The 27,888-nt window shown below is 40.9% G+C and overlaps 1 protein-coding gene across 1 annotated transcript; it reads right to left on the bottom strand.

The window, feature by feature from the left end:
- Positions 1-13,611: 13,611 nt before the first annotated feature.
- LOC120864005 (olfactory receptor 24) lies at positions 13,612-14,553 on the bottom strand. The gene has a single exon (XM_040240777.1). The coding sequence runs from the start codon at positions 14,551-14,553 to the stop codon at positions 13,612-13,614; it is 942 nt and encodes a 313-aa protein (XP_040096711.1).
- Positions 14,554-27,888: the final 13,335 nt, after the last annotated feature.

The following is a 27,888-nucleotide window of genomic DNA, read 5'->3' as shown; positions in this document are numbered from 1 at the left end:
AGATCAAAAACACTCTGGAGGCAACAAATAGTAGAATAACGGAGGCAGAAGATAGGATTGGTGAAGTAGAAGATAGAATGGTAGAAATAAATGAATCAGAGAGGAAAAAAGAAAAACAAATTAAAAGAAATGAGGACAATCTCAGAGACCTCCAGGACAATGTTAAATGCCCCAACATTCGAATCATAGGAGTTCCAGAAGGAGAAGACAAAAAGAAAGACCATGAGAAAATATTTGAGGAGATAATAGTTGAAAACTTCCCTAAAATGGGGAAGGAAATAATCACCCAAGTCCAAGAAACCCAGAGAGTCCTAAACAGGATAAACCCAAGGCGAAACACCCCAAGACACATATTAATCAAATTAACAAAGATCAAACACAAAGAACAAATATTAAAAGCAGCAAGGGAAAAACAACAAATAACACACGAGGGGATTCCCATAAGGATAACAGCTGATCTTTCAATAGAAACTCTTCAGGCCAGGAGGGAATGGCAGGACATACTTAAAGTGATGAAAGAAAATAACCTACAGCCCAGATTACTGTACCCAGCAAGGATCGCATTCAAATATGAAGGCGAAATCAAAAGCTTTCCAGACAAGCAAAAGCTGGGAGAATTCAGCACCACCAAACCAGCTCTCCAACAAATGCTAAAGGATTTTCTCTAGACAGGAAATACAAAAAGGGTGTATAAACCTGAACCCAAAACAATAAAGTAAATGGCAATGGGATCATACTTATCAATAATTACCTTAAATGTAAATGGGTTGAATGCCCCAACCAAAAGACAAAGACTGGCTGAATGGACACAAAAACAAGACCCCTATATATGTTGTCTACAAGAGACCCACCTCAAAACAGGGTACACATACAGACTAGAAGTGAAGGCTGGAAAAAGATATTCCATGCAAATAGAGACCAAAAGAAAGCAGGAGTAGCAATACTCATATCAGATAAAATAGACTTTAAAACAAAGGCTGTGAAAAGAGACAAAGAAGGACACTACATAATGATCAAAGGATCAATCCAAGAAGAAGATATAACAATTATAATATATATGCACCCAACATAGGTGCACCACAATATGTAAGACAAATGCTAACAAGTATGAAAGGGTAAATTAATAATAATACAATAATAGCGGGAGACTTTAATACCCCACTCACACCTATGGATAGATCAACTAAACAGAAAATTAACAAGGAAGCACAAACTTTAAATGATACAATAGACCAGTTAGACCTAATTGATATCTATAGGACATTTCACCCCAAAACATTGAATTTCACTTTTTTCTCAAGTGCACACGGAACCTTCTCCAGGATAGATCACATCCTGGGCCATAAATCTAGCCTTGGTAAATTTTAAAAAAAATTGAAATCATTCCAAGCATTTTTTCTGACCACAATGCAGTAAGATTAGATCTCAATTACAGGAGAAAAACTATTAAAAATTCCAACATATGGAGGCTGAACAACATGCTGTTGAATAACCAACAAATCACAGAAGAAATCAAAAAAGAAATCAAAATATGCATAGAAATGAATGAAAATGAAAACACAACAACCCCAAACCTGTGGGACACTGTGAAAGCAGTGCTAAGGGGAAAGTTCATAGCAATACAGGCATACCTCCAGAAACAAGAAAAAAGTCAAACAAATAACCTAACTCTAAATACCTAAAGCAACTAGAAAAGGAAGAAATGAAGAATCCCAGGGTTAGTAGAAGGAAAGAAATCTTAAAAATTAGGGCAGAAATAAATGCAAAAGAAACAAAAGAGACCATAGCAAAAATCAACAAAGCCAAAAGCTGGTTCTTTGAAAGGATAAATAAAATTGACAAACCATTAGCCAGACTCATCAAGAAACAAAGGGAGAAAAATCAAATCAATAAAATTAGAAATGAAAATGGAGAGATCACAACAGACAACACAGAAATACAAAGGATCGCAAGAGACTACTATCAGCAATTATATGCCAATAAAATGGACAACATGGAAGAAATGGACAAATTCTTAGAAAAGTACAACTTTCCAAAACTGAACCAGGAAGAAATAGAAAATCTTAAGAGACCCATCACAAGCATGGAAATTGAAACTGTAGTCAGAAATCTTCCAGCAAACAAAAGCCCAGGTTCAGATGGCTTCACAGCTGAATTCTACCAAAAATTTAGAGAAGAGCTAACACTTATACTACTTAAACTCTTCCAGAAAAGTGCAGAGGAAGGTAAACTTCCAAACTCATTCTATGAGGCCACCATCACCCTAATAACAAAACCTGACAAAGATGCCACAAAAAAAGAAAACTACAGGCCAATATCACTGATGAACATAGATGCAAAAATCCTTAACAAAATTCTAGCAATCAGAATCCAACAACACATTAAAAAGATCATACACCATGACCAAGTGGGCTTTATCCCAGGGATGCAAGGATTCTTCAATATCCACAAATCAATCAATGTAATTCACCACATTAACAAATTGAAAAATAAAAGCCATATGATTATCTCAATAGATGCAGAGAAAGCCTTTGACAAAATTCAACATTTTGATAAAAACTCTCCGGAAAGCAGGAATAGAAGGAACATACCTCAAGATAATAAAAGCTATATATGACAAACCCACAGCAAACATTATCCTCAATGGTGAAAAATTGAAAGCACTTCCCCTAAAGTCAGGAACAAGACAAGGGTGCCCACTTTCACCACTACTATTCAACATAGTTTTGGAAGTTTTGGCCACAGCAATCAGAGCAGAAAAAGAAATAAAAGGAATTCAAATTGGAAAGAAGAAGTAAAATTCTCACTGTTTGTAGATGACATGATCCTCTACATAGAAAACCCCAAAGACTCCACCAGAAAATTACTAGAGCTAATCAATGAATATAGTAAATTTGCAGGATATAAAATCAACACACAGAAATCCCTTGCATTCCTATACACTAATAATGAGAAAATAGAAAGGGAAATTAAGGAAACAATTCCATTCACCATTGCAACGAAAAGAATAAAATACTTAGGAATATATCTACCTAAAGAAACTAAAGACCTATATATAGGAAACTATAAAACACTGGTGAAAGAAATCAAAGAGGACACTAATAGATGGAGAGATATACCATGTTCATGGATTGGAAGAATCAATATAGTGAGTATACTACCCAAAGCAATCTATAGATTCAATGCAATCCCTATCAAGCTACCAACGGTATTTTTCACAGAGCTAGAACAAATAATTTCACAATTTGTATGGAAATACAAAAAACCTCAAATAGCCAATCTTGAGAAAGAATGGACCTGGAGGAATGAACTTGCCTGACTTCAGGCTATACTACAAAGCCACAGTCATCAAGACAGTATGGTACTGGTACAAAGACAGAAATATAGATCAATGGAACAAAATAGAAAACCCAGAGATAAATCCATGCACCTACAGACACCTTATTTTTGACAAAGGAGGCAAGAATATAAAATGGAGAAAAGACAATCTCTTTAACAAGTGGTGCTGGGAAAACTGGTCAACCACTTGTGAAAAAATGAAACTAGAACACTTTCTAACACCATACACAAAAATAAACTCAAAATGGATTAAAGATCTAAATGTAAGACCAGAAACTATAAAACTCCTAGAGGAGAACATAGGCAAAACACTCTCCAACATAAATCACAGCAAGATCCTCTATTACTCATCTCCCAGAATATTGGAAATAAAAGCAAAAATAAACAAATGGGACCTAATTAAACTTAAAAGCTTCTGCACAACAAAGGAAACTATAAGCAAGGTGAAAAGACAGCCTTCGGAATGGGAGAAAATAATAGCAAATGAAGCAACTGACAAACAACTAATCTCAAAAATATACAAGCAACTCCTACAGCTCAATTCCAGAAAAATAAACGACCCATTCAAAAAATGGGCCAAAGAAGTAAATAGACATTTCTCAAAGGAGACATACAGATGGCTAACAAACACATGATAAGATGCCTAACATCACTCATTATCAGAGAAATACAAATCAAAACCACAATGAGGTACCATTTCACACCAGTCAGAATGGCTGACATCCAAAAGTCTACAAGCAATGAATGCTAGAGAAGGTGTGGAGAAAAGGGAACCCTCTTACACTGTTGGTGGGAATGCAAACTAGTACAGCCACTATGGAGAACAGTGTGGAGATTCCTTAAAAAACTGGAAATAGAACTGCCTTATGACCCTGCAATCCCACTGCTGGGCATACACACCGAGGAAACCAGAATTGAAAGAGACACGTGTACTCCAATGTTCATCGCAGCACTGTTTATAATAGCCAGGACATGGAAGCAACCTAGATGTCCATCAGCAGACGAATGGATAAGAAAACTGCAGTACATATACACGATGGAGTATTACTCAGCCATTAAAAAGAATACATTTGAATCAGTTTTAATGAGGTGGATGAAACTGGATTTGATTATACAGAGTGAAGTAAGCCAGAAAGAAGAACACCAATACAGTATACTAATGCATATATATGGAATTTAGAAAGATGGTAACGATAACCCTGTATGCGAGACAGCAAAAGAGACACAGACGTATAGAACAGTCTTCTGGACTCTGTGGGAGAGGGAGAGGGTGGGATGATTTGGGAGAATGGCATTGAAACATGTATAATATCATATATGAAACAAATTGCCAGTCCAGGTTCGATGCATGATACTGGATGCTTGGGGGCTGGTGCACTGGGATGACCCAGAGGGATGGTACGGGGAGGGAGGAGGGAGAGGGGTTCAGGATTGGGAACACGTGTATACCTGTGGCAGATTCATGTTGATGTATGGCAAAACCAATACAATATTGTAAAGTAATTAACTTCCAATTAAAATAAATACATTTATATTAAAAAAAAACACATATACTCCCAATTTTTTTTTTTTTGTGGTTTAGTCATTCAACTGTGTCTGACTCTTTGTAATCCCATGGACTCTAGCTGGCCAGGCTCCTCTGTCCATAGGATTTCCTAGGCAAGAATATTGGGGTGGGTTGCCATTTCCTCCTCCAGGGGATCTCCTCGTCCAAGGATCCAGTTGGTCTCTTCTACATTGTCAGGCAGATTCTTTACCACTTATCCACCAGGGCAAGTGTCCCCATAATCCATTGCTGTGTCAGTCTTGTCTCTTCAACTTCACCTTCACCTTGACTTTCTTCTTCAAATTCTGTCTTATTCCCCACCCCTCAGATGAACTGGACCCTACATCCTGTCTTCTTCCAGGGTTTCCTCTGGACTTATACATGCTCATTTTTGTTTTATTATTCATTGTATCTTCCCTTATCTCTCTCCCACTGCCTCTCTCTCTGTCTCTCTTCTCTCTCCCTCCCTAATCCCTTCCTCTCTCCTCTTCTGCCCCCCACCCTCTCCCTGCCTGGGAAACAGCTGGGCCCTGTGGACCCCAGAGAGTGCTGGTCTGGGGTGTGGTCGGAAGACAGGGCACAGATTCCTTGAATCCTGATGGTGGGTGAATGGATGAGAAATTCAGAACACTTAAGGCTACTTTCCTAAAGTGCCCCAACTTGGGAAGCCTTTGGGGAAGCTGTGAGTTTGTGGCTCCCCTGTGGTGAAGTACCTGAGGCGGGGGTGGTGTAAGGACCCAGGATTTGCTAGCCTGTGCCTGGTACCAGAAAGGCATTACATGGAAACTTGAAAACTTTGGTATCAAGGACTTGAGGGGAGAGAGATGTCTTAGGTCTGTGTTTCTGTTGCCCCCGTGTGTCTCAATGTGGAACTGCATGAATTGAGTGTCTAGACCAGCACCAAAGTCCAGCTTTGGAGAACAGCCATCCTCAAACTTCCATTACATTGTAGGTCAATTAGTCTGAAAAAACGCCTCTAGGAGGATGTCAAGGCATCTAGCAGTCTCTAAGGTGGCTCAAACTACCGCACAATTGCACTTATCTCACATGCTAGTAAAGTAATGCTCAAAATTCTCCAAGCCAGGCATCAGCAATACGTGAACCGTGAACTTCTTGAAGTTCAAGCTGGTTTTAGAAAAGGCAGAAGAACCAGAGATCGAATTGCCAACATCCGCTGGATCATCGAAATAGCAAGAGAGTTCCAGAAAAACATCTTTTTCTGCTTTATTAACTACGCCAAAGCCTTTGACTGTGTGGATCACAATAAACTGTGGAAAATTCTTCAAGAGATGGGAATACCAGACCACCTAACCTGCCTCTTGAGAAATCTGTATGCAGGTCAGGAAGCAACAGTTAGAACTGGACATGGAACAACAGACTGGTTCCAAATAGGAAAAGTAGTACGTCAAGGGTGTATATTGTCACCCTGCTTATTTAACTTCTATGCAGAGTACATCATGAGAAACGCTGGGCTGGAAGAAGCACAAGCTGGAATCAAGATTGCCGGGAGAAATATCAATAACCTCAGATATGCAGATGACACCACCTTTATGGCAGAAAGTGAAGAGGAGCTAAAAAGCCTTTTGATGAAAGTGAAAGAAGAGAGTGAAAAAATTGGCTTAAAGCTCAACATTCAGAAAACGAAGATCATGGCATCCGGTCCCATCACTTCATGGGAAATAGATGGGGAAACAGTGTCAGACTTTATTTTCTTGGGCTCCAAAATCACTGCAGATGGTGACTGTAGCCATGAAATTAAAAGACGCTTACTCCTTGGAAGAAAAGTTATGACCAACCTAGATAGCATATTCAAAAGTAGAGACATTACTTTGCTGACTAAGGTCCGTCTAGTCAAGGCTACGGTTTTTCCTGTGGTCATGTATGGATGTGAGAGTTGGACTGTCAAGAAGGTTGAGCGCCGAAGAACTGATGCTTTTGAACTGTGGTGTTGGAGAAGACTCCTGAGAGTCCCTTGGACTGCAAGGAGATCCAACCAGTCCATTCTGAAGGAGATCAACCCTGGGATTTCTTTGGAAGGAATGACGCTAAAGCTGAAGCTCCAGTACTTTGGCCACCTCGTGCGAAGAGTTGACTCATTGGAAAAGATCCTGATGCTGGGAGGGATTGGGGGCAGGAGGAGAAGGGGAGGACAGAGGATGAGATGGCTGGATGGCATCACTGACTCGATGGACGTGAGTCTGAGTGAACTCCGGGAGTTGGTGATGGACAGGGGGGCCTGGTGTGCTGCGATCCATGGGGTCGCAAAGAGTCGGACACGACTGAGCAACTGAACTGAACTGAACTGAAGGTGGCTCTGATCCCCAAATCTCTGTCCCCTAGCATTTACTCCACATATAATGCTCTTGCCCTGAATATGGGCTGGACATATGACTTGCTTCAGACAAATGGAATACAGCAAAGATGATAAAAACTCATTCTGATATTGGATTATAAAGATTGTCTGGTTGTATCCTTCTCCTCCTCATCTTCACTCATCCCTTCCCCCACCTCCTCCTTCCTTTTTCCCTCGCTCTCTCACTCTCTTTCTGTCTCTCTGTGTGTCTCTGTCTCTCTCCCTCTTTCTCTCTCTGCACTATGAAAAGGTCTATATGCCCAGGGACTGTTACCAATCAGCAGAGAAGTGAGATCTGCTCAGTTTAAGACTGGAAAACAGATCCTCTATCCTCAGTAAAGGTATGAGATGACCACAGTCTTTGCTAGCATCATATTTTTTGTTGTTTTGGCCACACTGTGTGGTTAGTTCTCTGACCAGGGATTGAACACACACCTTTCACAGTAAAAGTGGGAGTCCTAACCACTGGACCGCCAGGGAATTCCCCTTTCTAGCATCTTGACTGCAACCTTATGAAAGACTCAGAACCAATCACCCAGCTAAGCCAAGCCCAGTTTTCTGACCTAACAAGACCATAAGATAATGACTGTTAATTGTTTTAAGCTGAGTTCTATGTTAGGTTGATAATACTTGCAGGATTTTGTTCCAGGATTAAGAAGTGAACAAATCTAAATATATATTTAAAAGCATGGGGTCTTCCCTGGTAAAAGAATCTGTGTAAAGAACCAGTGGTAAAGAATCTGCCTGCCAATGCAGGAGACATGGGTTCAATCCTTGGTCCAGGGAGATTCTGCAGGCCATGGAACAACTAAGCCACAACTATTGAGCCTGCATTCTAGAGCCTGGAAACCGCAACAATTGAGCCCACGGGCTGCAGCGGCTGACGTCCCAGTGCCCTGGAGCCCATGCTGCTCAACAAGAGAAGCCACTGCTGTGAGAAGCCAGTGCACTACAGCTAGAGCATAGCCCCTGCTCACAACTAGAGGAAAGCCTGCACAGACAAAGATAAATAAGTAAGTAATTACATTAAAAAAAAAAAAAAGCATGGACAGCTCTTTTACAACTTATTTAAATACTGGCTTATGTCTGCCTTTGCACATGCAGTTCCCTTCTTTTGGCACACTGTTCCCATCTCCTTCACAGGAATACTTCCCTCTTGCCTGATTCAGCAGGACTCAGTTCAGAAGTCACCTTATAATAGAGACCGATTGCTCTCAGAAGTCCCCAGACTAAAATACCGTCCCCATTTGTTCTGTTGCATACCCTTCCTCATGCCTTTGAAGTCCTTCTCACCACTGGTAATTATCTGGCACAGAGATCATCTCTTTATTTATTGTTGTTTTCCCTGCTGAATGGGGAATGGTTGCTTTGCTTTCTATTGTTTAATTTCTTTTTAAAATTAATATCAGTGAAATTAACTTTTTTTCTGTTGTGCCATCCTTGGTATGTTATCCTTTGTATAGATGTGTGGGATATGGGAAGAAGAGTACCACTTAAATTTCTTAGCACCTCCAGAATCACTGCTCTGATATCAAGATGCAGAAGAGTTCCATCACCACTCCCCTCCACCACCACAAAACTCCTTGTACTAAACCTCTGTAGTCATAGGAAAGGGCTTTGTTTTCTTTCTTGCTTGCTGCTTTGCAGTCAGAGCTTATTTGTTGAATGACTGAATAAACAGATATCAATGCCAACAAATGTGGGAAGTTGATATTGTGAGGGCTATCAAGATAACTCTCTGCTGGAGTTGTGGTCTTAATTTCTTTTCTCTCTCTCTCTCCTTAAGCAGGCTTCTCAGTGTGGTGGCTTCTCTTATTGTGGAGTACAGGCTTTAGATGAGAACGCTCAGTAGTTGGAGCCCACGGGCTTAGTTGTTCATGGTGTGTCTGATCCTCCTGAACCAGGGATCTAGCTGTGTCCCCTGCATTATCAGGTGGACTCTTAATCACTGGACAACCAGGGAAATCCTATATGCATTATTGAAATCTGGACCATTTCTAAAGTCTTTATTGAATTCATTACAATATTGCTTCTGTTTTACGCTTTGTGTTTTGGCTGTGAGGCATGTGGGGTCTTAGCTCCCCAACCAGGGATCGAACGTGCACCCCCTGCATTGGAAAGTGAAGACTTAACAGTTGGACCATGAGGGAAGTCCCCTATCTACATGTTTAATTGGAGTATAGTTGATTCACAAAGTTGCATTAGTTTCAGGTATACACCACAGTGATTCAGTTATACATATACATGTATTCTTTTTCAGATTCTTTTCTCTTACAGGTTATTACAGACTATTGAATAGAGTTCCCTGTGGTATATAAGGGATTGTAACCTTGTTGGTTATCTATTTTATGTATGCTGCTGCTGCTGCTAAGTCGCTTCAGTCGTGTCCGACTCTGTGTGACCCCATGGATGGCAGCCCACCAGGCTCCCCCATCCCTGGGATTCTCCAGGCAAGAACACTGGAGTGGGTTGCTGTTTCCTTCTCCAATGCATGAAAATGAAAAGTGAAAAGTGAAAGTGAAGTTCCTCAGTCGGTCCGACCCTCAGCGACCCCATGGACTGCAGCCTACCAGGCTCCTTAGTCCATGGGATTTTCCAGGCAAGAGTACTGGAGTGGGGTGCCATTGCCTTCTCCGATTTTCTGTATAGTGGTGTGTATATGTTAATCCCAAACTCCTAATTTCTCTTCCCTGTACTTTCCCTTTTGGTTAGTTTGTTTTCTACGGCTGTGGGTCCATTGCTGTTTTGTAAATAAATTCATTTGTGTGTATATATATATATATATATATATATATATAAGATTTGTGCTTTCTTCTTTTTTGTTATAGCTTTCTAAAAATAATTTTATTTATTTATTTTTGGCTGGGCTGAGTCTTCATTGCTTTACACAGGACCTCTCTAGTTGCAGCGAGCAGGGGCTACTTTCGTAGCGGTTTACGAGCTTCTCACCGTGGTGGCTTCTTTTGCTGTGAAGCACAGGCTCTAGTGAATGGCTTCAGTAGGTGGGGCCTGCAGGCTCTAGAGCATGGGCTCAGTGGTTGTGGCGCACTGGCTTAGTTGCTCTGGGCATGGCATGCGGAATCTTCCTGGACTAGGGATTGAACACGTGTCCCCTGTGTTGGCAGGTGGACTCCCACCCCCTGCACCTCAAAGAAAGTCTGCTCTTAACTTCTTAACAAAAAGCAAGACAGAGATAGTTTGGCTGACAGAATCTTAAGAGATTTTTATTGAGGCATTAATGAGGTATTCTTCATTGCACAGGAGAGGGGGGGAGGTAAACAAGTGCCTCAACTCAAACAGGATACAAAGGGAAAGGTCTGCACGAAATTCTATGAGCCCCTGAGTTCTAATAATTTCCCGTCTCTGTCTGGTCATTCCAGTCCTCTCCCAACCAGCATTGTAACGATCTGCATTCATATGGCAGGGGGATGAAGGGAAATTTCAAGGAGCGCTGTGGACCAGCTTTCACTTGATTTTTGGTTTTTCCAAAAAAGGACCAGTCCAGACTGACGGATTCCACCTCCTCCTCCAAACTCCAATATTCTTAAATCCTGGATTTTATTTACCAGAGAATGGAGGATTTCACTGTCTTTCCAGCCTGCCATAGGGCCAGGTCTGGCGGTCTGTTGTTTCAACTGAAAAAGTCTAATTTAATATTCTTGAATAGAAAGCAACAGTGAGGATCCTTAAAGAATATTTATAGTGATACTCAGTCCTTGTAACAGTGAGGTCATGTCCCCAAGAATAATAATGCAGGTGCATTCAATCTATCTGCTTCTTTTAAAAAATAAAATAAAAAATGGGTCCATCAGGTGACCTATATAAACAATCCAGCTTCGAATGAGGTTGTGTCAAACTAATGTGCCTTTCTCAAATGGTAATTTATTTAAAAAATTAAGATATTGAAATGGATAAAGAAACGTGGTACATATATACAATGAACTATTACTCAGCCATAAAAGGAATGAAATTGGGTCATTTGCAGAGAGGTGGATGGACCTAGAAACTGTAGTACAGAGTGAAGTAAATCAGAAAGAGAAAAACAAATATACATTAATGCATATTTGTGGAATCTAGAAAAATAGTATAGATTAATTTATTTGCACAGCAGAAATAGAGACACAGATGTTCAGAACAATTGTGTGGACACCAAGGGGGAAAAGGGGGTGGGGTGGAATGAAAGATTAGGATTGACCCATATACACAATTGATACTATGTATAAAATAGACAACTAAGGAGAACAGACCATATAGCATAGGGAACAGTTTGTTCCCTCAGTGCTCTGTGATGACCTACATGGGAAGGAAGTCCAAGGAAGAGGAGATGTATGTATGCATAGCTGATTCATTTGCTGTGCAGCAAAAATTAACACTACATTGTAAAGCAACTATACTCCAATAAAAAAGTTAAAAAAATAAGTTGTTGAATACCAGAGTGGGAGAGGGAGATATAATTGTAGATGAGGTAGGATTGGCCAGAGGTTGGTAGTTATGTGGCTGAGGAAAGAGGTGTATGGGAGTTCATTAAACAATTATGCCAGCATTGTGTGTGTTAAAATTTTCTATTAGAAAAGGTTTAAATAAATAATTGAGAGATTGTAAAAAAAAAAAAGAAAGGAAAGCTACAAAAGAAAATTAGATGTATGATAATGCAAAACCATTCTGCTTAAGATGGTGTCAGCTGCTTAGCACCATTTGAAAATTTCTGGCCCCATGCAAAGTCACCACTCTTTCCATTTTAGTTGTAAATCTCCATATGAGAGGTGCAGTGCTAAAGAATCTGTCTGCATATGTAGGAGACACATGAGACATGAGTTCAACCCCTGGGCCAGGAAGATCTTCTGGAGTGGAAATGGCAACCCATTCCAGTGTTCTTGCCTGGAAAATCCAATGGACAGAGGAGCCTGGTGGGTTACAGTCCATGGGGTGGCAAAGAGTTGAACACGACTGATCACACACACACACGCACATACACTCCATGTGAGTATTAAGACTACTCCACGACAGACATAAATATAATGTATTGCCCTTATAGGAACTTTAGAACGATGAAAAGAGCTCAGAGAAGCATGGTAAGATGGCAGAAATGTGCAACGAATAACTCTCATTTCTGGTATCAGCCATGTTACTACTTATTGCAATACACGGAATAAGTAATACAATACACGCATAGGTATGTATTGAGAAGGAGACATACCTCAGCTTTCTTCTGGTTTAGAGGTTCATCATCGATTTGACTAATATTCTCCTCTTTGTCTATGAAGATAAATGCCACAAGTGATGGTTCTTCACTTTCTTAGTGTACAGTCGGAATCTCTTTCTCCCTTGGGCCTTGCACAACTTTTATCTAACACAAGCCATCTTGCTCCCCGAGAAGATAGGCTAAGTGACAGGAAGGGTGGACAGCTCATTCAAAGTTGCTTCTTGATGTTGGTAGCTGCAAGTCAAATTAACACTCTGGTTCTCAGGAGAAAGGCCATACTCTTAGTTTGGTCCTAAAGCCCTCAGGACTGCACATTCCCCAAGCCATTCGCTGTAACTGGACTTCTCACTTCACAAATGCATGTTTTTCTCTCTTTCACTTGTTCTGTCACCTTTTCACATGTTGTTGGTTTTCTGAGGCACTCGTTCTCCTCCTTTGGCCTGAATGATACCATCTTATACTCTGGGTTTCTGGCTCACCTCTCCCAGGAGACCTTCCCTGATTCTCCCTTCCAGACTCTGTTGGATATTCCTACTATATCTTTCCTCTTATGTTTATATTCCATTTTACTATGACTGTCAAAGAACTTCTCCAACTGTCAGCTATAAACTTCAAACTATAAGGATTTTTGTTACTCCTGTTCATGACTCTATGTTCAGCATCTAATGTCAAACCCAGGATACATACTCAATAAATATTTGTTGAGTGCCCTCTGGTGGCTCAGTTGGTAAAGAACCCACCTGCAATGCAGGAGACACGGGTTCAATCCCTGAATCTGGAAGATCCCCTGGAGAAGGAAATGGCAATCCACTCCAGTATTCTTGCCTGGGAAATCCCATGGACAGAGGAGCCTAATGGGCTACATACAGTCCATGGAGTTGCTAGAGAGTCGGACGTTACTGAGCGACAACACAGCAAAGTAGATTCTGAACCAGAATAAATCCAATCTGCTAGAACTAGACTGATCCTTGTAGAAATACAGCATGAGACATGCCCCCAAAGGACACTCAGCGGTCCCAATAATTGAGAAAATAGTTACAGGGTTATCTGGAGCTTCTGCAATTCAATATTTAAAGTGGTACTCTCCCAACCCATGAAATTCCAGATTTTTGCCCAAGGACCCAGCTGTTTACATCATAACTCCCTGGAAGCTTCCAGGTGTCCTAGTGGTCAGGAGGATGAGGTGATTTTTCTGTTGACCAGCTTCATCAGGGCCCCCTTCAGGTCTCTGTTCCTCAGGCTGTAGATAAAGGGGTTCAGCATGGGGGTGACAGCAGTGTACATCACAGCAGAGGCTTTCTCCTTCACGGCTGTGCGGACAGATGAAGGACACAGATAGACCCCAATGGTGGTCCCGTAGAAGAGTACAACCACAGAGAGGTGGGAGCTGCAGGTGGAAAAGGTTTTCTTCCTGCCTCCTGCAGAGGGCACCTTCACGATGGCCACAATGATGCGAGCATAGGAGGCCAGAATGCAGATGAAAGGCGTGGCTATGACCATCCCTGCCACAACGAGCACAAAGATCTTGTTCACAGAGGTGTCAGTGCACGAAAGGCTGAGGAGTGGGGTGAGGTCACAGAAGTAGTGAGGCAACTCGGTATTGCCACAGAAAACCAGACGGGCCATCAGGAGGATGTGGGTGAGGGAGATGAAGCCGGAAAACACCCACAGGCCTCCAACCAGCAGGCCACAGAGGTGTGGGCTCATGATAGTGGGATAGTGTAAGGGGTGACATATAGCCACGAACCTATCATAAGCCATCACGGCTATTAAGACACTGTCCATGATGCCAAAGAAATGGAAGAAGTACATTTGTGTCAGGCAGCAGGAGTAAGAGATGGACTTGCTCTTGATTTGGATGCTCACCAGCATCTTGGGGACAGTGTCGGTGGCCAGGCAGAAATCAACCAAGGAAAGATTGGCCAAGAAGAAGTACATGGGGGTGTGGAGGTGGGAGTCGGTGCTGATGGCCAGGATGATCAACAGGTTCCCCACTACTGTGACCACATACATGCAGAGAAACAGAGCAAAGAGGAGAGTCTCCTGTTCTGGCTTTTCTGAAAGTCCCAGAAGGATAAACTCAGAGGAGCTGGTTTGGTTGTCTGGTTCCATGGATATGATTCCTCTGGAAGTATTGAAAGGGTGAAGTTACATGAATGCTATTGAGATGATTCTGAAAGGTTCGAAGAGATTACCTTCTATTTCCATGCGTTCGTGTGTTCAGTCATGTACGACTCTTTGCAAGCCTCGCCAGTTTCCTCTGTCCATGAGATTTCCCAGGCAAGAATACTGGAGTGGGTTGCCATTTCCTCCTCTAGGGGATCCACCCTAAATTTTCAATCTGGACTAATTATGATGTCTACTTATATATGTGTTCCACCTTGAACCATTGATGTAGTTTTTACATCTCATGTCAAGCTTTGGCTCAAGGTTGCTCCCTTGAATAGCCCTGACTCATACAAAGACTGACAGTAAACCATGCATGAACTCTGGCCGGGGAAACTACTAAGGGTTTACTTCATGACAAAACAAACCGAATCCAGAAAAAAGCATTATTTGAGAAGCAATGATCAGCCAAGAAATTGGTAGTAATGTAGAAAAAAATCTGAACAAAGCATTGTTTTAAAATAGTAATAATACAGGCTTCCCTGGTAACTCAGCTGGTAAAGAATCCACCTGCCATACATGAGACCCCACTGCAATTCCTGGATGAGGAGGACCCCCTGGAGAAGGGTTAGGCTACCTACTCCAGCATTCAAAGGCTTTCCCGGTGGCTCAGTTGGTAAGGAATCCTCCTGCGATGCTGGAGACCTGGGTTCGATCCCTGGGTTAGGAAGATCCCCTGGAGGAGGGCGTGGCAACCCACTCCAGTATTCTTGCTTGGAGAATCCCCATAAATAATGGAGCCTGGCTGGCTACAGTCCACGGGGTCACAAAGAATAGGACACGACTGAGAGACTAAGCACACACACAGCTTGTACCTGTGCTGTGCTCAGTTGTGTCCAACTCTTTGTGACCCCATGGGTTGTCACCAGCCAGGCTCCTCTGTCCATGGATTTCCCAGGCAGGAATACTGGAGTGGGTTGCCATTTTCTCCTACGGGGATCTTTCCAACCTAGGGGTCAAACTTGCATATCTTGTGTCTCCTGCATTGCAAGTGGATTCTTTACCAACTGAGTCATTGGAAAATCCCATGCATGTAAATAATGGGGATTAAAATACTATGAGACCTGGGATTTATTTATCATAAAGTAATATGAGACAAAATGGGGAATTAAAATTGTTGTAATGTTTTTGTGTTGAGTTGCAGAAAAATAGAAACAGTGAACAGTTTGGACTTTCTACAAAAATACACATGATTACAGTTTAGGTGTAACTACTTAAATAATAGGTATAGAATATGTAACTTTAAAATTATGGTAGGGGTATGACAGGCTTCCCTGGTGGCTCAGCAATAAAGAATCCACCTGCTAATGCAGAAGATGAGGGTTGGATCCTTGGCTGGGACCCCAATTCTGAAAAAACAAAACAAAAAACCCTTCTTGGTAGAAGTCTCATGGTTTTCAGAATTGATTTCCAGACTTACAACTCCAGACTCCTAACTCCCGGACTTGAATTTCTGCCTGCCAACTCAATTTTACTACCAGGATAATCTGCAGAAATGTAGTGTTTCTCAGAAGGTAAAGAATCTGCCTACAATGCAGAAGACCTGGGTTCCATCCCTGGGTGGGGAAGATACCCTGGAGAAGGAAATGGCAACCCACTCCAACATTCTTGCCTGGAAAAATCCCATGGACAGAGGAACCTGGCTGGCTACAGTCCATGGGGTCACAAAGAGTTGGACACCACTGAGCAACTAACACTCACTCAGTGTAGAAAGATGGAAGCACTGAGATAATTGGATTCAGACAGACCAGGATTCAAATTCTGGTTCCATTACTTAGTGACTACTAACCTCTCTTGGTGGCTCAGTAGTAAAGAATCCACCTGCCAGTTCAGGAGACATGGGTTCAAAACCTGGGTTGGGAAGATCCCTGGAGAAGGAAATGGCAACCCACTCCAGGATGCTTGCCTGGGAAATCACATAGGGTCACAAAGAGTCAAACGTGACTGAGCCTCTAATGCTAACCCCCGCCCCCACCCCCAGCCTCTCTAAACTTCATTTTCTGTATCTTTAGCCTTGATAATACCCACCTGGATTTTCTTAGAAAATGAAGTGATGTAGCCCATGGAAGGTGACTGAGACAGTGCCCAACAGGATAGTATGATCTCAGCCAACATTTGGCAGCATCATCTCAGGTTTAAGGAAGGGCTGTGAAAAGAGAAATACCTGGGTATGATTCATGGGCTCACCGCTTACTAGCTAGGTGATCTTTACTTATTTTTATTTTTTAAAATCGGAGCATAATCGCTCTACAACGTTGTGCTAGTTTCTGCTGTACAACCATGTAAGTCACCTATAAGTATACATATATCCCCTCTCTCTTGAGTCTCCCTCCCACCCCCATCCGTATCACCTCTCTAGGTCTTCACAGAGCACGAAACTGAGCTCCCTGTTCTATACAGCAGCTTCCCTTCAGTGAGTTGCCGCTGCTGCTGCTAAGTCACTTCAGTCGTGTCCGACTCTGTGCGACCCCATAGACGGCAGCCCACCAGGCTCCCCCGTCCCTGGGATTCTCCAGGCAAGAACACTGAAGTGGGTTGCCATTTCCTTCTCCAATGCATGAAAGTGAAAAGTGAAAGTGAAGTCACTCAGTTGTGTCTGACTCTTAGCGACCCCATGGACTGCAGCCCACCAGGCTCCTCCATCCATGGGATTTTCCAGGCAAGAGTACTGGAGTGGGTTGCCATTGCCTTCTCCGCTTCAGTGAGTTACCTAACCACTAAAATCTCACTTTCTTGGTCAAAAGGGGATGAGAATAGTGGTGTATAGATAATAGGCTTGCTTTGAGGATTAAATGAGATGTTGGTGTAAAATTTTCTACACAGTATCTGACAGAGAATAATATAATTATAAAAGCAGTGGTTTTCCTTTCTCTTTCTTCCTGGCAGACCAAGTTTATCATGTAAATAACAAAGTCTGTTTCTTTTCTGGTGACCTTATTTCCATGAATAAAATCATCATCACTTCAGACACCTGTGATTGAAACTTTGACATTTCCTCTCTTGTTACTTCCACTGCCAAAGCCAATCTGCCGATGAGTTGCTACGTATTCTACAAGCTGAACTGTCTATTCTTACTGTTATTTTCCCATCTACCTCCTCCCACCACTGACTTGCATCAAGGCTCTTCTTAGTTCTGGTTGTCGAGTATTAGTCTTGAATTAGTCCTCATGCATCCTTTCTGTCTCCTCCAAACCATCATGAAATCACTGATGGAATAGTCTTCCTGATAAGTCAGAAAGAAAGAAACAAATATCACATATTAACGCATACATGTTGAATCTGGAAAAACAGTTTACAGATGAATCTATTTGCAAAGCAGAAATAGAGACACAGGTATAGAGAGCAAATATATAGACACCAAGGGGGAAAAGGGGAGGGTGCGATGAATTGGGAGATCAGGATTGAGATCCACAAGCTACTACGTATAACATAGATAACTAACGAGAACCTACTGTATGGCACAGGGTATACTCAATGTATACTCAATGTATACTCAATGCTCTGTGGTGACAAAGAGAGGATATATGTACACACAAAGCTGAATCATTTTGCTGTGCAGAAGAAACTAGTACACCACTGTAAAGCAACTGAACTCCAATGATAAAAAAGAATAATTCTGATCATATCACTTTTATTCACTTATTTATGCACTCACTGTCTTTTTTTCCCCCATAAACAGTTATTGGTGGCTGCATTAAGCCAGGATTTGGGGTGAGTAGTGCAGACAAAGACACAAATAGACCCAAACCCTGTCCTCCAGACACTCTAAAGCAGGAACTGTGTGCCTTTGTTCATTTTTTAAAAATTTATTTTTAATTGGAGGATAATTGATTTACAATATTGTATTGATTTCTGCCATATGACAACCTGAATCAGCCATTAAGTATACATATTTTCCTTCCCTCTTGACATCCCTTCCACTCCCCACACCATCCCAGCCCTCTAGGTCATCACAGAGCACGCTCCCTCTGCTATACAGCAGCTTCCCACTAACTATTTTACATATGGTAATGTATATGTTTCAACACTATGCTCTCAATTTGTCCCATCGTCTCCTTCCCCCACTGTGTCCACAAATCTGTTCTCTATGCCTGTGTCTCTATTCCTACTCTAAATAGATTTCTTTGTTCGTTTTTGTAGCCACATTTTAACTGGATATGAAAGACATATAACCCATCTTCAATAAATGCATAAATAAATAATGATCCTCTTTTTTTTATTGTCTCCTACAATACCAGGCACTGTTCTATATTCTTTGTCAATTAGCTACTCGGAACAACCCAATGTTGGTGGGTCTGTTACACACATAAGGAAATGGAGATGCAGGGAGATTAATAAAATCAAGTGGAGTTCCACAGAAAGTGGGTGGCAGAACTAAGCCACACAGTCTGAATATGGAGCCTGTACTCTTTTAAAAAATTTATTTATTTGGCTGCCTCAAGCCTTAATTGCAGTACTTGGAATTTTTGTTGCATCATATGGGATCTTTTGCTATGGTGTGTGGACTCTCTAGTTGCTTCTCAGACTTAGTTTCTCCAAGGCATGTGGGATCTTACTGACCAGGAATCAAGGGATCAACCAGGGATCAAACCCAATCTTCCTGCATTGCAAGGCAGATTCTTTGTTATTGGACCATCATCAGGAAAGTCTCTAGAGCCTGTATTCTTAATCTCTTTAATTTAAAAAATCAAGAGTGAATTAATGAATTTACAGTTGAATGAAGGAAACAGACTCAAGAGGCATTTATCAACCTATGCTGAAATGGCCATAATAGCAAATTATCCTGGGAATTGCAAGACTGCTTAGTATATGCAACGCCAAGGGCTTCAGAGACTCAGTGATGGAAAGAACTCAAACCTTCACTTACAAAAGTTTGGTGGGAACTCCTTTGTTCTTTGAGATACTCAAGCAAGCTTTGGAAATATCTGGTGCAGGTACTAAGAACTGTGCTGAAGATCATGGGCTTTGGAAAGGGCTTGGTGGCATCACCTTTGGACTAAGTTGAACTAGGTAGCCAAGTGTGGTTATTGGATTCTGGGCTGGAAACTGTTGAATTGAGCCAAGTAGACTCTCCCAGTTCTCTGAAAACATAGCAGCTCTAATACCCGCTGGCATTCTCTCCAAGTTCTCTCTCTCTTTCTCCTCCATCCCTCTTTTCTTGTCCCCAGATCCACTTACAGGGCTATCTTTCCTCTTCTTGACATTATCACAGGGGCATGAGGCAAACATGGTTCCATTCCCTCCCTGCTGATGGACAATAAAGATGCTGGCTCTGCTTCCAGGAAAGGACAAGAATGATGAAGTTAGATCAGAACAGAAAGATGCTCATAAAGGCAAAGATATACAGCCTTCTGGCCCAAAGAAGGAAAGCTGGGGTGGAGGATAAATTGTAGGAACGGAGGGAATATTTATGATTTCTGGGCCAATAAGAAGTCAATTCCCAAGGCTCCTTGTTAGATAAATTGTTCAATTTCACCTCTGTTCCCTGAATAGTTTGACTTCCTTGGGGGTGCTGGAACATGGCAGTAAGAAGGTTGTATTGAGTATATTAGGTCTTCAGGAGGCAACTTGGAGCAAGTTGTGTTTCCCAACTTGCTCTGCACCCTGTCCTCTGGGAACAAACTTTCCTAGTCTCCCAGACTCTGTCTCCCCAAGGCCCAGGGCTTCTCATAGAGGAAGTTTCCATTTTTCTCTGAAGTCAGTCTTCCTTTCCTCATCACTCTAAGAATCAAAAACAAGGCTTCCCTGGTGGCTCAGTGGTAAAGAATCCACCTGCCAATACAGGAGACACCGGTCTTCCTGGTCTGGAAAGATCCCACACACCACGGAGTGACTAAGCCTGTGAGCCACAACTATCGAGGTTGTGCTGTAGAGCCCAGGAGCCACAGCTATGAAGCCTGCATGCCCTAGAGCTTGTGCTCCACAATAAGAGAAGCTACAGCAATGAGAAGCCTGCACACCACAGCTAGAGAGTAGCCCCTGCTTGCCACAACTAGACAAAAGCCCGCACAGCAATGAAGACTCAGCACAGCCAAAAATAAAAACAACTCACTAAATAAAGGGGTTTCCCTTGTAGCTCAGTCAGTAAAGAATCTGCCTGCAATGCAGGATACCTGGGTTCGATGCCTGGGTCAGGAAGATCCCCTGGAGAAGGAAATGACAACACACTCCAGTATTCCTGCCTGGGGAGTCCCATGGACAGAGGAGCCTGGCAGGTTACAGTTCATGAGGTTGCAATGAGTTGGACACTACTGACTGACTAAACCTAAATAAAATTTTTTTAAAAATCTTTATTTAAAACAAGCAAGCAAAAAGTCTCTCTACATCCACGCAGTGATGTAATACAAAGATACAAGGCTGCTTCCAACACCACTTAACCTCAAGAGGGAAACCCTGTAAAGACACCATTTCTCCCTTCCAGTTCTGCCAATGGAGGAAGCAGAATTTAACTTGATGGGCATACATAGAAAGGGGTTGGCTGAATGGGTCTGCAGAAAGATCTTTGATCTGAATTTTGGTCCCAAGATAGTATCAGTGGGTGTTTCTCCTTTTGCATTTTTAGGAATTCAGATTCATGAAGTCTTTGTCAGATTTTTGGGTCTTGTGTCCGCTTAATAAATATCCATAAAACTGACTGGTACATTAAGTGCCAGTTTTAAAAAGCCTTTTGCTATAGAAATAACCAATTGCAGACAAAAGTAGATTCAGTTCAGTTCAGTTGCTCAGTCGTGTCCGACTCTTTGTGACCATAGCACTAAAAGATGCTGTGAAAGTGCTGCACTCAATATGCCAGCAAATACGGAAGACTCAGCAGTGGCCACAGAACTGGAAAAGGTCAGTTTCCATTCCAGTCCCAAAGAAAGGCAATGCCAAAGAATGCTCAAACTATTGCACAATTGCACTCATATCACAGGCTAGTAAAGGAATGCTCAAAATTCTCCAAGCCAGCTTCAGCAGTACGTGAACCATGAACTTCCTGATGTTCAAGCTGGTTTTAGAAAAGGCAGAGGAACCAGAGATCGAATTGCCAACATCTGCTGGGTCATTGAAAAAGCAAGAGAGTTCCAGAAAAACATCTTTTTCTGCTTTATTGACTATTCTAAAGCCTTTGACTGTATGGATCACAATAAACTGTGGAAAATTCTGAAAGAGATAGGAATATCAGATCACCTGACCTGCCTCTTGAGAAACCTGTATGCAAGTCAGGAAACAACAGTTAGAACTGGACGTGGAACAACAGACTGGTTCCAAATAGGAGAAGGAGTACATCAAGGCTGTATACTGTCACCCTGCTTATTTAACTTATATGCAGGGTACATCATGAGAAACGCTGGGCTGGAGGAAGCACAAGCTGAAATCAAGATTGCCGGGAGAAATATCAATCACCTCAGATATGCAGATGACACCATCCTTATGGCAGAAAGTGAAGACGAACTAAAGAGCTTCTTGATGAAAGTGAAAGAGGAGAGTGAAAAAGTTGGCTTAAAGCTCAACATTCAGAAAACTAAGATCATGGCATCCAATCCCATCACTTCATGGCAAATAGATGGGGAAATAGTGGAAACAGTGGCTGACTATTTTTTGGGTCTCCAAAATCACTGCAAATGGTGATTGCAGCGATGAAATCAAGACGTTTACTCCTTGGAAGGAAAGTTATGACCAACCTAGATGGCATTTTAAAAAGCAGAGACATTATTTTGTCAACAAAGGTCTGTCTAGTCAAGGCTATGGTTTTTCCAGTAGTCATGTATGGATGTAAGAGTTGGACTATAAAGAAAGCTGAGTGCAGAAGAATGGATGCTTTTGAACTGTAGTGTTGGAGAAGACTCTTGAGAGTCCCTTGGACTGCAAGGAGATCCAAACAGTCCATCCTAAAGGAGATCAGTCCTGGGTGTTCATTGGAAGGACTGATGTTGAAGCTGAAACTCCGATACTTTGGCCACCTGATTCGAAGAACTGACTTATTTGAAAAGACCCTAATGCTGGGAAAGATTGAGGGCAGGAAGAGAAGGGGACAACAGAGGATGAGATGGTTGGATGGCATCACTGACTCAATGGACATGAGTTTGGATAAACTCCAGGAGCTGGTGATGGACAAGGAGGCCTGGTGTGCTGCAGTTCATGGGGTCGCCAAGAGTCAGACACGACTGAGCAACTGAACTGAACTGAAGGTTGAGTCGTATTGTCAATACTCTGATTTTTGACCAAGAAAACTCTCAGTTTTTAACATGACTTGGCTTTATGTAATGAAACCCCTGTATTCATCACACAGGTTCAGTGATTACCAATTAGAGTCTTGTTTCATCTGTATTCTATCTACTTTGACCTCTTCTCCAGGATTATTTCAGAGCAGATTTTATATATCACATGATTTCAGTACAACTCTAAAAAGACAAGTTCTTTTTAAAAGCATAATCACAATCCCATTAATGTACTTTAAATTATTAATAATTATTATCAAATTATAATTTTATTAAAATATTAAATATCCAAATAATACTCAAATTAACCCAATTGCCTCATGATTTTTTAATAATTTTTTCACATTAGAATCCAAATAATATCCCTATATTCCAATTGGTTGATAGCTGTCTAAAGTCTTTTCTAACCTATAGGATTTTTTTTGTTTGTTTCCCCTCTTGTATGTAATTCTTGGAATTTATTTGATGAAGAAATGGTCTGGATTTTGCTGATTGCATTTGTGTGCTATTGTTTCAAATATGCTTCTTGTAAGTTATAATTATAAATTGATGCATAGATCTAGATACTTGATCAGGTCCTGGGTTCATTTTTTGGGGAAAAGATACTTTATAGTGATGTTGTGGAGTCTCCTGAGAAGGCACATACTTTTTTTTCAGCTATATTGACACATAATTGACTAATAAAATTGTAATATGTTTAAGTACACAAAGTGAGACTTCTTCAGTGGTCCAGTGGTTAAGACAACATGCTTTCAATGAAGGGGGCATGGATTAAATTCCTGCTTGGGGAATTAAGATCCCATATGTTATGCAGTGTGGCCAAAAATAAATAAACAAGTAAAATAAGAATGAAAAGTTTGAATTTAAAAAAATGTAGGAAGCAATAATTTGATATACATATACATTGTGAAGGGGTTTCCTAGTAGCTCAGCTGGTAAAGAATCCACCTGCAATACAGGAGACCTGGGTTCCATCCGATCCCCTGGAGGAGGGCATGGTAACCCACTCCAGTATTCTTGCTTGGAGAATCCCCGTGGACAGAGGAGCCTGGCGGGCTACAGTCCTTGGGGTTGCAAAGAGTCTGTCATGACTGAAGACTAAGCACAGCATAGCATTGCACATTGTGAAAGGATTTCCACCAACAAGTTAATTAACACATCCATCACCTCACATATCCCTCCACCCTTTTCTTAGATTCTAAATGTAAATTATACCATGAAGTAGTTTCTTTTTTTCTTCTTCTTCTCATTTCATTTAGCATAATGCCTGTATTTTTGGGGTGTATTTTTTGGGTCACAAATAGTAGGATTTCCTTCTTTTACAAGGCTAAATAATATTCTATTGGACATATATACACCACATTTTCTTTATCTTTTCATTTGTCGATGGGCACTGTTTTCATACCTTGACTATTGCAAATAATGCTGCAATGAACATGAAAATACTGAAATTTCCTTGAGATGGTTTCATTTCCTTTGGATGTATTCTCAGAAGTGGAATTTATGTATTATATGTTAGGTCTACTTTTTCATCCTGAATTAGGGTGTGTGCTGGACCTCCCTTGTAGTTCAGTTGGTAAAGAATCTGCCTGCAAGGCAGGAGACCTGGGTTTGATTCCGGGGTTGGGAAGATCCCCTGGAGAAGGAAATGGCAACCCACTCCAGTAGTCTTGTCTGGAGAATCCCATGGACAGAGGAGCCTCGTGGGCTACGGTCTATGGGGTCGTAAAAGTCAGACATGACTTAGCAACTAAACCACCACACCACCAGGGTGTGTGTTACATCCAATGATTGACATCATCTTTATACAAGGAAGCAGGGGTAGGTTTGAGGCACACAGACACAGAGAAGGGTCATGTGAAGATAGACAGATTTAGGATTTATACAGCTCCAAACTGAGGAATGCCAAGGGTTTCCTGCTGCACTACTATTTTTCATAGCACTGGAAATTTTACATTTCCACCAATAAAAGTTATTTTTTTCTCTTTGTGTGTTCTGTTTGGTTTTTTTTGTCTGTTTTTGTAACAGCCATCCTAATGGGTGTGAAATTTCATTGGGGTTGATTTGCATTTCATATGGAATGCCTTTTCATGTGCTTACTGGTTATTTGTACATTCTCTTTGGAGAAATGTCTATTTAAGTCCTTGCCCCATCTTTAATTGATTTGTTTAGCTTGTTATTGTTGTTGACATGTAGGAACTCTTTATGTGTTCTAGATATTAATTCCTTAGTAGATCTATGGTTTACAAATGTCTTCTCCTATTCCATGAGCCGTCTTTTTATTTTGTTCATAGGGCCCTTTGACATTCAGAAGCTTTAAATTTTGTTAAAAATTTTTATTGGAGTATAGTTGATTTACAATATTATGTGAGTTTCAGGTATACAGCAAAGTGAATCTTATATGTATGTATATATCCACTCCTTTTTTCATTCTCTTACCATGAAGGTCCTTACAGAGTAGAATTCCCTGTGTAATAGGTCCTTATTAGCTGTCTATTTTATATATAGCAGTGTATATATATCAATCCAAATCTTCCAGTTTATTCCCTGCCACTTATGCCCTGGTAACCATAAGTTTGTTTTCTATATCTGTAGCTTTATTTCTGTTTTGTGAATAAGTTCATTTGTACCTTTTTTTCCCAAGATTCAACATATAAGCCATATCATATGATATTTGCCTTTCTTTGTCTGACTTACTTCACTAGGTACTGCAATCTCTACATCCATCCATGTTGCCACAAATGGCATTGTCTTTTTTATGACTGAGTAAAATTCCATTGTATATCATTGTATATATACCACAACTTCTTTGGTCCTCTGTTGAAGGACATTTAGGTTGACACCAGGGTCAATCTATTGTTAGAATATAGAAATGGAACTGATTTTTGTATACTGCTCTTATATCCTTCATGAACTGTATAGCTTTGCTGAATTTGTAAGTTATAATAGGTTTTTTTGTGTGGCATCTTCAGGGTTTTTCACCTATAAGATTATGTCATCTGTGAACAAACACCATTTTACTTTTTCTTTCCCAATTTGGATCCCTTTCATTTCTTTTTCTTGTCTAATTGCTCTTTGTAAGAGTTCTAGTACTATATTGAAAGAAGTAGTAAAATCAGGCATTTTTGTTTCTTTCTTTACATTAGAGAAAAAGCTTTTGGTCTTTCATCATTGAGTATGGCAGGATTGATGCTGAAGCTGAAGGGCCAATACTTTAGCCACCTGATGTGAAGACCCAACTCATCAGAAAAGATCCTGATACTGAGAAAGATTGAGGGCAGGAGGAGACGGGGGCAACAGAAAGTGAAATGGTTGGATGGCATCACTGTTTCAATGGACAAGAGTTTGAGCAGACTTAGGGAGATAGTGAAGGACAGGGAAGCCTGGAATGCTGCAGTCTACAGGGTCCAAAGAGTTGGGCATGACTTAGTGACTGAACAACATTAAGGATGGGGTGGAGGTGTGCGGGGTGGGGGAGGGGTCAGGATGGGGGACACATGTACACCCATGGCTGATTCATGTGAATGTATGGCAAAAACCACTACAATATTGTAAAGTAATTAGCCTCCAATTAAAATAAATGAATTAATTTACAAGAAAAAAGAAAAAAAAGAACAACAATCCCACTCATGACACCTTGATTGCAGACTATAAGAGAGCTTAAAGCAAAGTCATACTTGAATACTTGGTCCACAGAAATTATGAAACAATAAATGTGTATTATTTTAGCTGAACTACATGATGTACTTAAAGCACTTGCAGAATTTATCCAAGATTGAGAAAGGAAAGAAAAATTTAAAGGAGAAGCACATAGAGAGACTTCCTTGGTGGCCCAGTGGTTAAGAATCTGCCTTCCAATGCAGGGTATATGGGTTCGATCCCTTGTCCAGGAGCTAAGATCCCACATGCCTTGCAGCCAAAAAATTAAAATGTGCAGAAGCAATACTGAAACAAATTCAATAAAGACTTCAAAAATGGTCCACATCAAGAAAACATCTAAAAAAGAAAAGAAAAACAAAAGACATGGACAACTCCTAATCCAAACTTGTTTCCGACTGCATATTTAGCTTCCTTCATCTAGCACATGGTCCTTGCATTATGGCTTTCATGTCCTCCTCACTATCAGTATTTGGTTAATTAATTAATTTTTTTAAATTATTATTTCCCCTGCTGCTGCTGCTGCTGCTGCTGCTGTGTGTGTGCTCAGTCAAGTCTGACTTTTTGTGACCCATGTACTATAGCCCACCAGGCTCCTCTGACCATGGAATTTTGCAGGTAAGAATACTGGAGTGGGTTGCCATTTCCTACTTCAGGGGATCTTTCTGTCCCAGGGATTGAATCCAAGTCTCTTCTGCATCGGCAGGCAGATTCTTCACCACTAGTGCCACCCGTGAAGCTTGTTTGGGCTAGTAATGGTTGTTTTGTTTAATTTTATTTTTTTAAAAGAACATCAGTAAACTGTTTTGTTTTTAACGTTCAGAGTTTGGAATTTTATCCCATGTATACATTCATGATAATTGAAGGGAAGAGTAACCATTAAAAAATTTTGGGCCTCTAAAAGTCATTGCCCTACAATTAGGAGAAAAGAGTTGATAAGCTCTCATGCTATCTTTTTGTAGACATGGGGAAAATCCTTTAATTTCTCTTGTTTAATGCTTTGTGCCCACTGTTAAGAAAAATAGCCATCATGGAATAGATATTTGGTAAATGTTTGTTGAATGAATGGATGAAGCATATATTGGGGTCAACAAATGATGGAAGTTGATATCAGAATGACGAACAAGACAAATCTCTCCCAGAGCTCTGATTTTTATTTATTAAAATGAAACAAGCAGAAAATATTCTGGAAATCTTAGGTTTTTATTGGCTGATGGAATGTCTCCTTCCATAGAGAAAAGGGTAGTTAAATCAGTGCTTTACCTCAAGTTGTATCTATCTGTATCAGAGAGAGAAATATTCATAAAGATTCTATGAGTTCCCATATTGTGATCATTTTTCCCTTTTTAAAAAAAGGTTTTTTTTTTAAATGTGGACCATTTTTTAATGTTTTTATTGAATTTGTTACAATATTGCTTCAGTTT

This window comes from Oryx dammah, unplaced genomic scaffold (genome assembly GCF_014754425.2).
Source record: "Oryx dammah isolate SB20612 unplaced genomic scaffold, SCBI_Odam_1.1 HiC_scaffold_5, whole genome shotgun sequence".
Classification (NCBI taxonomy): domain Eukaryota; kingdom Metazoa; phylum Chordata; class Mammalia; order Artiodactyla; family Bovidae; genus Oryx; species Oryx dammah.
This window is presented reverse-complemented; position numbering and strand designations above follow the sequence as displayed.